Genomic DNA, 11,918 nt, shown 5'->3' on the forward strand with positions numbered 1-11,918 from the left:
AATAAAAACAAATAAACAAGCAAAAAGCAAATATTTACAATAATCAATAATAAGGCACACGTTTGCAATTCCCCGGCAACGGCGCCATTTTGAAGAACGAAACTCTCGCGCGATCTAGAATTTTCACAATAAATTCGCGTTGTAAGTATAGCTTCTAGACCAACAAGAATTCCTTTCTTACAAAAGTTTTGTTTGTCACTTAAGCAAACCCAATAAAATTGATAACCGAGTATTTAAACCTCGGGTCGTCTTCTCAAGGAATTGCAGAGAGGTATGACTTATTATTAGCTATGAAAAAGGTAGAATTTTGGGTTTTCAATGTATAAGATAAAAAGCAAGAATAGTAAATGGCAAGAAAGTAAATTGTAAGGAATTAATTTAAATAAATAATAAAACTCTTGGCAAGGTATAAGAACTGGAAGTCCTATCCTTATCAATTGTGATGAGAATTGGATTTTAATCCCACTTTGTTAACCTCTAACTATGAAGGTAAATCAAGTGGACTAATTAGCTTGATCCTCAAGTCCTAGTCAATCCCTGTGGGAAGACTAGCTTTAGAGCGATCTAGATCAATTAGTAATCTGCCAATTTCAACCACTGCTTTATTTGATAACTCAAGTATCACCAATTACTTAACCAGAGCCAAAAGGGAAGAGAATCTACTCGAATGAAAATAATTTGGATAAATCGAAAGCATTCATAGCATAAATAAAACAATCTTATAACTGAAATACCTCAAATTATATTAAATAGAATATTCAAATCTAACATGGAAAATTTCATAAATTAAACTGGAAAAATAAATAAAAGGAACATTGAACCTGTGATGAAGAAAAAATAATCCTAAATCCTAAAACTAAATTCTAAGAGAGAGGAGAGAACCTATCTTTCTAAAAACTATATCTAATCCTAAAATTATGAATTATGAGCTGATGATTGTGAATGGATGCATTCTCCCACTTTATAGCCTCTAATTTGTGTTTTCTGCGCCGAGAACTGGGTCAGAAACAACCCAGAATTCGCTGGTTTCGAATTCAAATACGCTGGTTTTTTTTGCCACTGCGACGCATCCGCGTAGATCACGCATTTGCGTCATATATCGTCAAGGAAACTATGAAAAATTATATATCAAATCGAAGCCCCAGATGTTAGCTTTCCAACGCAACTAGAACCGCATCATTTGGACCTCTGTAGCTAAAGTTATAGCCGTTTGAGTGCAAAAAGGTCAGGCTGATAGCTTTGCAGTTCCTTCAACTTCTTGTATTCCTTCCATTTTTTGCATGCTTCCTTTCCATCCTCTAAGCCATTCCTGTCCTATAAACTCTTAAATCACTTAACACACATATCAAGGCATCTAATGGTAATAAGAGAGGATTAATATTAGCAAATTAAAGGCCCAGGAAACATGTTTTCAATTATAGCACAAGATCAGGAAGGAAAATGTAAAACATGCAGATCATATGAATAAGTGGGTGAAAAGCTGATAAAAACCACTCAAACTAGCACAAGATAAACCATAAAATAGTGGTTTATCATTCCTCAAAGGGAAACTCCTTATTGGTCAGTGAACGTTCCAGGAGGTCTTCCTCACTAGGATTCACGTCCTCCTCCTCCTCTTTGGGTTCGGCCACACCAAGCAAGGTAATGGCCTTGCACTCTCTTTTTGGATTCTCTTCTGTATTGCTTGGGAGAGTACTAGGAGGGGTTTCAATGACTTTTTTACTCATCTGGCCCACTTGTGCCTCCAAATTTCTAATGGAGGACCTTGTTTCATTTATGAAACTTAAAGTGGCCTTAGATATATCAGAGACTATATTTGCTAAGCTAGATGGATTCTGCTCAGAATTCTCTGTTTGTTGCTGAGTGGATGATGGAAAAGGCTTGCTATTGCTAAACCTGTTTCTTCCACTATTATTAAAGCCTTGTTGAGACTTTTGTTAATCCTTCCATGAGAAATTTGGATGATTTCTCCATGAGGGATTATAGGTGTTTCCATAGGGTTCACCCATGTAATTCACCTCTGCTATTCTAGGGTTCTCAGGATCATAAGCTTCTTCTTCAGAAGATGCTTCTTTAGTACTGTTGGATGCAGCTTGCAATCCATTCAGACTCTGAAAAATCATATTGACTTGCTAAGTCAATATATTATTCTGAGCCAATATGGCATTCAGAGTATCAATTTCAAGAACTCCTTCCTCTGAGGCGTCCCATTACTCACAGGATTTCTTTCAGAAGTGTACATGAACTGGTTATTTGCAACCATGTCAATGAGTTCCTGAGCTTCTGCAGGCATTTTCTTTAGGTGAATGGATCCACCTGCAGAATGGTCCAATGACATCTTAGATAATTCAGACAGACCATCATAGAATATATCCAGGATGGTCCATTTTGAAAGCATGTCAGAAGAACACTTTTTGGTCAGTTGCTTGTATCTCTCTCAAGCTTCATAGAGGGATTCACCTTCTTTTTGTCTAAAGGTTTGAACATCCACTCTAAGCTTGCTAAGCTTTTGAGGAGGAAAGAACTTGGCTAAGAAACTCGTGACCAGCTTATCCCAAGAGTTCAGACTATCTTTAGGTTGAGAGTCCAACCATATTATGGCTCTGTCTCTTACAGCAAACGGGAAAAGCATAAGCCTGTAGACCTCGGGATCAACCCCATTGGTCTTAACAGTATCACAGATCTGCAAGAATTCAGTTAAAAACTGAAAAAGATCTTCTGATGGAAGTCCATGAAACTTGCAGTTCTGTTGCATCAAAGAAACTAATTGAGGCTTTAGCTCAAAATTGTTTGCTCCAATTGCAGGGATTAAGATGCTTCTTCCATGTAAGTTGGAATTTGGTGCAGTAAAGTCACCAAGCATCTTCCTTGCATCTCCACCATTATTATTATTTTCGGCCATCTCTACTTCTTTTTCAAAAATTTCAGTAAAGTCCTCTTCAGAGTGTTGTGTTTTAGCTTCTCTTAGCTTCCTCTTAGAGTCCTTTCAGGTTCCGAATCAACTTCAACAAGAATGTTCTTGTCCTTGCTCCTGCTCATATGAAAAACAAGGTAACAGAAAATAATAGCGATCCTCTTTGCCAGAGTAGAGAGGTTCCTTTATGTGATTAGAAGAGAAGAAAAAAAATTCGAACACAGAAAGAGGGAGAGGGTTCGAATTTTTAAGAAGACAAGTGTTAGTAGATAAAAAAAATAATTAGAAAGAGATGAGGGGGAGAGAATTTCGAAAATTAGAAGAAAAAAAAAGAAAAATATTTTTGTTTTTATTTTATTTATTAATTATAATTCGAAAATACGAAAAGGAATAAAATTAAAATTAAAATTTAAAATTATTAGTTAATGAAAAGAAATTTTGAAAAAGAGGTTAGTGATTTTCGAAAATTAGAGAGAGAAAATTAGTTAGGTAGTTTTGAAAAAGATAAGAATCAAATAAAAAGATAGGATTAATTGAAAAAGATTTGAAAATCAATTTTGAAAAGATAAGAGGTTAGAAAAGATTTTGAAATTGATTTTGAAAAAGATGTGATTGAAATTTATTTTGAAAAAGATTTGAAAAGGAAATTAAAAAGATTTGATTTTTGAAAAAGATTTTGAAATTAGCAATCAAAAAGATATGATTGAAAATTATTTTGAAAAAGATATGATTGAGAAGAAATTAAAAAGATTTGATTTTGAAAATTAAAGTTAATTACTTGACTAACAAGAAACTAAAAGATAGGATTTTAAAATTTAAAGATTGAACCTTTCTTAATAGGCAAGTAACAAACTTTAAAATTTTTGAATCAATCATATTAATTGTTAGCATTAATTTTGGAAATATGAAATAAAAATAAGAAAAAGATTTTGAAAAAAAAAATTTTTTTTTTAAATTTCGAAAATATGTAAAAATAAATGAAAAATATTTAATTTTTGAAAAAGATTTGAAAAAGATAGAATTTTTAAATTGAAAATTTGACTTGACTCATAAGAAACAATTAAATTTAAAAATTTTTTGACTAAATCAAACCAAATTTTCGAAAATTTATGAGAGAATAAGGGAAAGATATTTTTTTATTTTTGAATTTTTAATGAAGAAAGAGAAAAACACAAAAATGACACAAAACATGAAAATTATGAATCAAAACAACTAATGCGTGCAAGAACACTTTGAAAGTCAAGATGAACACCAAGAACACTTTGAATGTCAAGATGAATATCAAGAACATATTTTTTAAAATTTTTAAGAAAAGAAAAACATGCAAGACACCAAACTTAAAAATTTTTATTCTCTAGACACTAATAATTTGAAAATGCATATGAAAAACAAGAAAAGACACGAAACATAAAATTGCAAAGATCAAACAAAGAAGATCATTAAGAACAACTTGAAGATCATGAAGAACACATGCATGAGTTTTCGAAAATTTTAATGAAATTAAAAAAAATGCAATTGACACCAAACTTAAAAATTGACACAAGACTCAAAGAAGAAACATCAAATTTTTTTGTTTTCATGATTTTATTAAATTTTTTTTTGTATTTTTTTTTGAAAATTATTTTGGGAAGAACGAAAAAGAAGAAAAAATTTTTTGTATTTTTCGAAAATAAGAAATAAACAGCTTAAAATTAAAATAAAATTACCTAATCTGAGCAACAAGATGAACCGTCAGTTGTCCAAACTCGAACAATCTCCGGCAACGGTACCAAAAACTTGGTGCACGAAATCGTGATCGTTCATTCCTTGGTAACGGCGTTAAAAACTTAATACGCACGTTCATAATCTTAGTTCTTTGTCACAACTTCGCACAACTAACCAGCAAGTGCACTGGGTCGTCCAAGTAATAAACCTTACGTGAGTAAGGGTCAATCCCACGGAGATTGTTGGCTTGAAGCAAGCTATGGTCACCTTGTAAATCTCAGTCAGGCGGATTCAAATGGTTATAGAGTTTTAATAATTAAAAGATAAATAAAACATAAAATAGGATAGAGATACTTATGTAATTCATTGGTAAGAATTTCAGATAAGCATATGGAGATGCTTAGTTCCTTCTGAATCTCTGCTTTCCTACTGCTTTCATCCAATCCTTCATACTCCTTTCCATGGCAAGCTGTATGTTGGGCATCACCGTGGTCAATGGCTACATCCCGTCCTCTCAGTGAAAATGGTCCAAAATACGCTGTCACCGCACAGCTAATCATCTGTCAGTCCTCGATCATACTGGAATAGGATTCAGTAATCCTTTTACGTCTGTCACTACGCCCAACACTCGCGAGTTTGAAGCTCGTCACAGCCATCCCTTCCCAGATCCTACTCGGAATAACACAAACAAGGTTTAGACTTTCTGGATCTCAAGAATGGCCGCCAATAATTCTAGCCTATACCACAAAGACTCTGATCTTACGATCAGGAGGCTAAGAGATACACATTCAAGCTTGTTTGCCTGTAGAACGGAAGTGGTTGTCAGGCACGCGTTCATAGGTGAGAATGGTGATGAGCGTCACATAAGCATCACATTCATCATGTTCTTGTGTGCGAATGGATATCTTAGAGAAGAAATAGGCTTGAATTGAATAGAAAAATAATAGTACTTTGCATTAATTCATGAGAAACAGCAGAGCTCCAAACCTTAATCTATGGTGTGTAGAAACTCTACCGTTGAAAATACATAAGTGAAAATAGGGTAGACATGGCCGAGTGACCAGCCTCCCATGGAGTTCTCAGAACGTAAAAGTTACATAATGTGTTCCAGAGATGTCTAACACAATAGTAAAAAGTCCTATTATACTAAACTAGTTACTAGGTTACAGAAATAAGTAAATAATGCAGAAATCCACTTCCGGGGCCCACTTGGTGTGTGCTTGGGCTGAGCATTGAGGCTTTCACATATAGAGGTCTTCCTTGGAGTTAAACGCTAGTTTGTAACCTGTTTCTGGCGTTTAACTCTGCTTTGCAACCTGTTTCTGGCGTTTAACTCCAGAATAGGGCAGAAAGCTAGCGTTGAACGCCAGTTTGCGTCATCTAAACTCGGGCAAAGTATGGACTATTATATATTGATGGAAAGCCCTGGATGTCTACTTTCTAACGCAATTAAGAGCGCACCATTTGGACATCTGTAGCTCTAGAAAATTCACTTTGAGTGCAGGGAGGTCAGAATCCAACAGCATCTGCAGTCCTTCTTCAGCCTCTGAATCAAATTTTTGCTCAAGTCCCTCAATTTCAGCCAGAAATTACCTGAAATTATAGAAAAACACAAACTCATAGTAAAATCCAAAAATGTTATTTTTATTTTAAAAAACTAATAAAAATATACTAAAAACTAACTAAATCATACTAAAAACTATGTAAAAACAATGCCAAAAAGCATATAAATTATCCACTCATCAACTACCCAAAGACTCAATATAGGGCTTTAAACAAGAGTATAAAGGGTTTTGTAAGCTGGAGAAAAGTATTTAAAAAAGTAAAAATTCATATTTCAAAAAACAGGGGCTGTGCGTACACGCACAGAGAAAAAAATGGGTGGTCACGAATGCGACCCCCTGCTCGCATACGCGAGCTCCTCAACACGAAAACACTGCTCGCGACGCGCTCCATGTGGTCGTGTACGCAACCAATGAAGTGAGATGTTCGCATACGTGACTCACATCTCGCGCACGCGAGTCCTTGAGGCAGCAACAACTGGTCGCGTCGCGCGTGTATCTCGCGTACGCGGGCTTAACAGAATCCTTAAAAAGCTGCTAAGTCCTGAAATCTCAAACTTTAAACGCGCATGACTTTATCGTTTTAAAATATTTTTCCTCCATTCTTTGAATGGCATAAACATCTCAGACCAAAGTTTCTTTCTAAATAAGTTTGATAAAAATCAAAGGTTCAGAAATCAAGTTATGCTCCGCCAAAGTTGGGTCAAAATCATAGTTTTTATAAAACCTTTCAAAACCTCCATTTTCAAAACATACCAATGCCAACCTTTTAAAACCAACCCAAACCTCATCAATTCAACATTAAATATTTCTTGACACATATTTCCAACTTCTTTATTCAATCCACAACCTACCAATTCCCCACTTTCATCAATCTCAATATCAATATTTCAAATTCAACAATATTCAATACTTCAAGTTCCAACAATACTCAACTTAATCAACCATTAACATACCAATCAATATCACATACATATTATATACTTCACCAATAAGAACATCATTCATAATCTCCAAGGTCATTAACCACATACATAATAATCATTCTCAACCAACAATCACATCACAATTCAAATCTTATCTTAGGGTCACTAGAATAAGTTTTCACAATACATTATATTTTAGATACGAGAAACCGAAATCATACCTTGGCCGATTTCCTGTTAAATCTAGAACACCTCAAGCGTCCACCGTTAACAAACATCCACACCCCCAAAATTCACGCTAAAGCTCCCACCTTGCCAATTTGCCTCCAATATCACCAAATTGTTTTCAAGTACACAATTCAATCTAAATTTTCATACAACAACACTAGAATTACCTTAGGATTCACAAATTCGGTAATTTACCAAGGGTTAAGATTATCTCACCCTTACCAACACAAAATTAGAACAAGACCTGGCAAGTCTACGAAGCTAATTCGGTCCTAAACACTGAAATTACACAATTTCTCAATACTAAACCCAATTAACTTTCACAATTAAGGGCTGAGCTTCATGGTGTGAGAATGAGGCTTACCTTTGAAATTGTTGGATGGGTTTTGTAGAGCTTATCGCGGTGAACGCATGGCCGCAAACGGTGCAGCGATCGGAGCTCCGAATCCAAAGTTATTTGAGATTGAAATCAAGCCAAGGATTTGCATGTTCATCCTCTCCTCCCCTCAAATTTCCAGCGTGTGTGTGTGAAATGGGAGAGAGAGAGCTGAAGCTCTTTTATTTCATTAATTAGGTTGGGCATTGGTCCAATACGGGCTCAGTTTGGTTTGTTTGGCCTAATTTTGGGCCCAAATTTTTTTTTAATTATTGTCAAGATTTTTATATTAATTAGCTCTATCTCATTAAAATATAAATTTCTAATTTCTAATTTTTTGGGTTAATAATTAATTTATTAGCTAATTATTTACTAATTTTACGAGTTTTACATCAAAGATAGAGCTCAAACAGATTTAACAAAAATCAACAAAAATAGAAATTAGTTATAATTGCAGTATTAGTTAGAGTTCTTTAGTTCTTAAGTGCTTGACTAGTCTATAAATTCAGCACATTCCTTCCCTTTAGAAAGAGAGAGAGTACTTTATTTATTCAATAATACACTCATGTAATTTATTTTCGTTGCAATTTCATTGTTCTTTTTTTTTTATTATTTTTTATTTTTAGTTTACTTCAAGATTCAAACTTATAGCTTTCTTGTTGTGCAAACTTCTTTAAGATTCTGTCAGAGCCAACTTGTATCTACTCGATCTGAATCCGTAATGAGTTATATGAGCCGAGCAAAAATTTACCTGCTATTAAACGAGTCTTGATTATTCTGTCTAAGTCGCTCATATTTACGAGTGATTCAAGTCGGCTCATGAGTCGCAACTCATTTTTAACGACTCTAGATTACATTGAAAGATGTGTATCATACACGACTATCCATTAATTCACTCAAAAGCTTGCAAAAACTGAATTAATAGTTACCCAATCAAAATGTGTGTATGCAAGCATATTCATTTCGCAAACCCTAGCTTAGTCGTGAAGTATTAAATATTATTTTTTGTTATCAAAATGCTTACTGTGGCTAATTTTTTTACATATTATCAAAGCATGAGTGTAATACGGGGATATTATGCTAATTTAGTGTAATGCACCGATATGGAAATTGAGAATACAATAAAAAAAATCGTTAGTAACAATTTCAGAATGGACAAAATGCTATGAAAATGGGACTAATGATTTCTAAATAGGACAAAAAATATAGAAAATGGGACTTACGATTTCAAGTACGACAAAAATGTGTTTGAAATCTATACCATCATGAAATCGTCCGTGCCAATTTCCTTTTTTAAAAATTTTGAAATTATTTAATTCATAAACATGAGTAACAATTTGGTTGTTAACTTCTCTATATATAGAGTGCGTCAACATAATGTCTTGCAATTTTCGATCTCTTCTCCTCTTTCTAATGCTCTTCTGAAAATTTCTTATTCTTCTTATTATTTCTCTTCTTTCCTGTGTGCAAGCTATTTTTTATTTCATGTTTTTGGGTAAATTTTTTTATTCATTTTAGTTATATAATTATTTCATTTTAAGACTATGATATTTAGTTAATTCGTTTTAAAAATTATCATCGAAATATAATTTTCGTGATCACAAAAATGAATAATAATATTAGTTTTAAATTTTATTATAATGGTCAAATTTTATCTGAAATAGCTGAAGGCGTGATATTTATGTGTAATAATCCTTGTATATCTGTTCTTTCTTTTATGTTGTCGTTTGAAGAATTTAAGAGTTATATTTGTCAAAATATAAATCCTCATATGCCAAAAAGGGTGACAAATATTTTATACAGACGACCTATATTAGTATTTGGTGGGTTCGTTCAGTTTCAGGCGATGTGCATCAATGATGACACAAGTCTGCAAGAGATGTTCTCAATCTACTATCAAGTCCAATCATGAGTGTCTGTTATTGAGCTGTATGTGGAATTCGAATAATTACCGAATACGATGGAAGAACATGATCATGATTTCGATTGGAAAAGTTATAAAGGTAACGGCGAAGAGGAATATGAAGGCAATTACGATTTCGTTGATCTGAATGCAAACAAGGAACAAGAGGACTGCACCGTTGAGTCAGACGTAGAAGATGTCGCAAATACACTAGCAAGTGAGCATCCATTCAAAGAATTGTCTTTCATGCGCGCTTTGGATCTCGATGCCATGAATGCTCTAGAATTTCCAGAGTATGCCAATGCAGGTTTGTAGTTGCATCACACCATATTTGGATTAGTACTTTAAATATTATGTTTGTGTATTAAAATTATGCACTGTGTAAATATGATTTGGTGGTATTACTGCAGATCCACCTGTGGTAGTAGATGGTGAAGTTGTCATAGGGATGGAATTTAATTCTAGAGAGGTCGTGATAAAGGCAGCTAAAGATTGTACCATTTACAGAGGTGTTGATTATCGAGTTTTTGAGCCTGAGCCGATGACATTTTACGCGAAATGTGTGCAATATGGGCAAAGCTGTGATTGGCTTATCAGGGTTAGCGTGATGCGAAGAAAGTACTGTTGGGAGATTAGACGATACAATGGCATCCATACTTGTACTAGAACCACTTTTTCTCAGGATCATTCAAAGTTAGACTCAGACACTATTGTAGAAGCACTTAAGCCATTGGTAGAGGCTGATCCGTCCATAGAGGTACGATCAGTGATTGCAGATGTCCAATCGAAGTTTAACTACACGATTAGCTATCACAAAACATGGATGGCTACGCAGAAGGCAGTTGAAAAAATTTTTGGAGGGTGGGAAGCCTCTTATGAAGCGTTGCCCGCATGGTTTGAGGTAATGGTTAAGAAAGAGCCATCAACAGCCGTCGAATATGGAACGCTACCTTGTTACCGCAGTGATGAATTGGCTCAGGATGTCAGAGTTCTAAACCGAGTTTTCTGGAGTTTCTACCCATGTATTAGAGCATTTAGGCCCTGCAAGCCGGTTGTACAGGTAGATGGCATACGCTTGTATGAAAAATATAAAGGAATGTTGTTGGTTGCAGTTTCTCAAAATGGCAACAACAATATTGTGCCAATTGCCTTTGTGCTTGTAGAGGGTGAGACATCATATGCATGGTTCTTTTTTCTTCGTCATTTGCGAACCCATGTGGTGACGAAGGATGGAGTGGGACTTATCTCTGATCGACACGAGTCAATTAGGTCAGCAGTTTCTCGTTGTGATGGAGCATGGGAGCCGCCAAGGGCCATACACATGTTTTGCATTAGGCACATAGCATCCAACTTCTTGAGGAAGTTCAAGGCACCGTTCATACAAAAGCTTGTGGTGAACATAGGTAATTAACAATGTTTTCTATTTAATATTTTATGCATCTTGTGGTTATGTTTCCAATGGTGGTTATCGTTGTGTGTTTTCATTGTATCTTGTTTTCCAGGCTATTCTAGGACGATGGCTAAATACGAAATCCGTTACCAGAGGTTGCGTAGTTGAGGTGAGGCATACACTCGCTGGCTAGATCAGATTCCCCATGAGCAACACTCTTTGGCATATGATGGTGGCTATCGATGGGGTCATATGACGACAAACCTAATAGAGTGCATCAACGGGGTGTTGAAGGGTGCACGCAATCTTCTCGTCACAGCACTTGTAAAGGCAACTTTATTCGAGCCGGACACTTATTCTCCAAAACAGTGACCGAAAAGATTCAGTAAAATTTGATTGCGGCTGGAAACATCATGGTTAGTTGAATTAACGTTTTTAAGATTACAAAAAATGAATTATAACAACAATAATCACAATAACTATTAAAACTTAATAACACTATCCATAAACATGTAACTATCTCAATAATAATAATAATAATAATAATAATAATAATAATAATAATAATTAAAAAATAAAATAGCCACTAAACTCTTAAAAATAGGGTACTCAAATATTTATTTAGACTAACTACCATGTTCATATTAATTTACTACACTCAAATCAATTATTATAACTAACTTTTACTCTATAATAACACTATCAATAAACATATAACTATCTCAATAATAATAATAATAATAATAATAATAATAATAATAATAAAATAGCCACTAAACTCTTAAAAATAAGGTACTCACATATTTATTTAGACTAACTATTATGTTTATATTAATTTATTACACTCAAATCTATTATTACGAATAACTTTTACTCCATAATAACACTATCAATATAATAACACTATCATATAAA

General features: G+C 34.3%; 1 protein-coding gene across 1 annotated transcript; it reads left to right on the plus strand.

Annotated features, from left to right (window-relative positions):
- Nucleotides 1-9,670: 9,670 nt before the first annotated feature.
- On the plus strand, nucleotides 9,671-11,171 carry LOC112721340 (uncharacterized). The gene is made up of 3 exons (XM_025772408.1): nucleotides 9,671-9,920; nucleotides 10,024-11,016; nucleotides 11,116-11,171. The coding sequence occupies exons 1-3, from the start codon at nucleotides 9,671-9,673 to the stop codon at nucleotides 11,169-11,171; spliced, it is 1,299 nt and encodes a 432-aa protein (XP_025628193.1).
- The last annotated feature ends 747 nt before the right edge of the window (nucleotides 11,172-11,918 follow it).

This window comes from Arachis hypogaea, chromosome 11 (assembly GCF_003086295.3).
Source record: "Arachis hypogaea cultivar Tifrunner chromosome 11, arahy.Tifrunner.gnm2.J5K5, whole genome shotgun sequence".
Taxonomy (NCBI): Eukaryota; Viridiplantae; Streptophyta; class Magnoliopsida; order Fabales; family Fabaceae; genus Arachis; species Arachis hypogaea.

What these genes read in the sequence shown, in the direction of transcription:
- LOC112721340 (XM_025772408.1), top strand. Translation starts at nt 9,671, where the DNA reads ATGGAAGAACATGATCATGATTTCGATTGGAAAAGTTATAAAGGTAAC. An exon ending in TCCAGAGTATGCCAATGCAG is followed by an intron (nt 9,921 to 10,023) that starts GTTTGTAGTTGC and finishes GTATTACTGCAG; the next exon opens with ATCCACCTGTGGTAGTAGAT. An exon ending in AAAGCTTGTGGTGAACATAG is followed by an intron (nt 11,017 to 11,115) that starts GTAATTAACAAT and finishes CTTGTTTTCCAG; the next exon opens with GCTATTCTAGGACGATGGCT.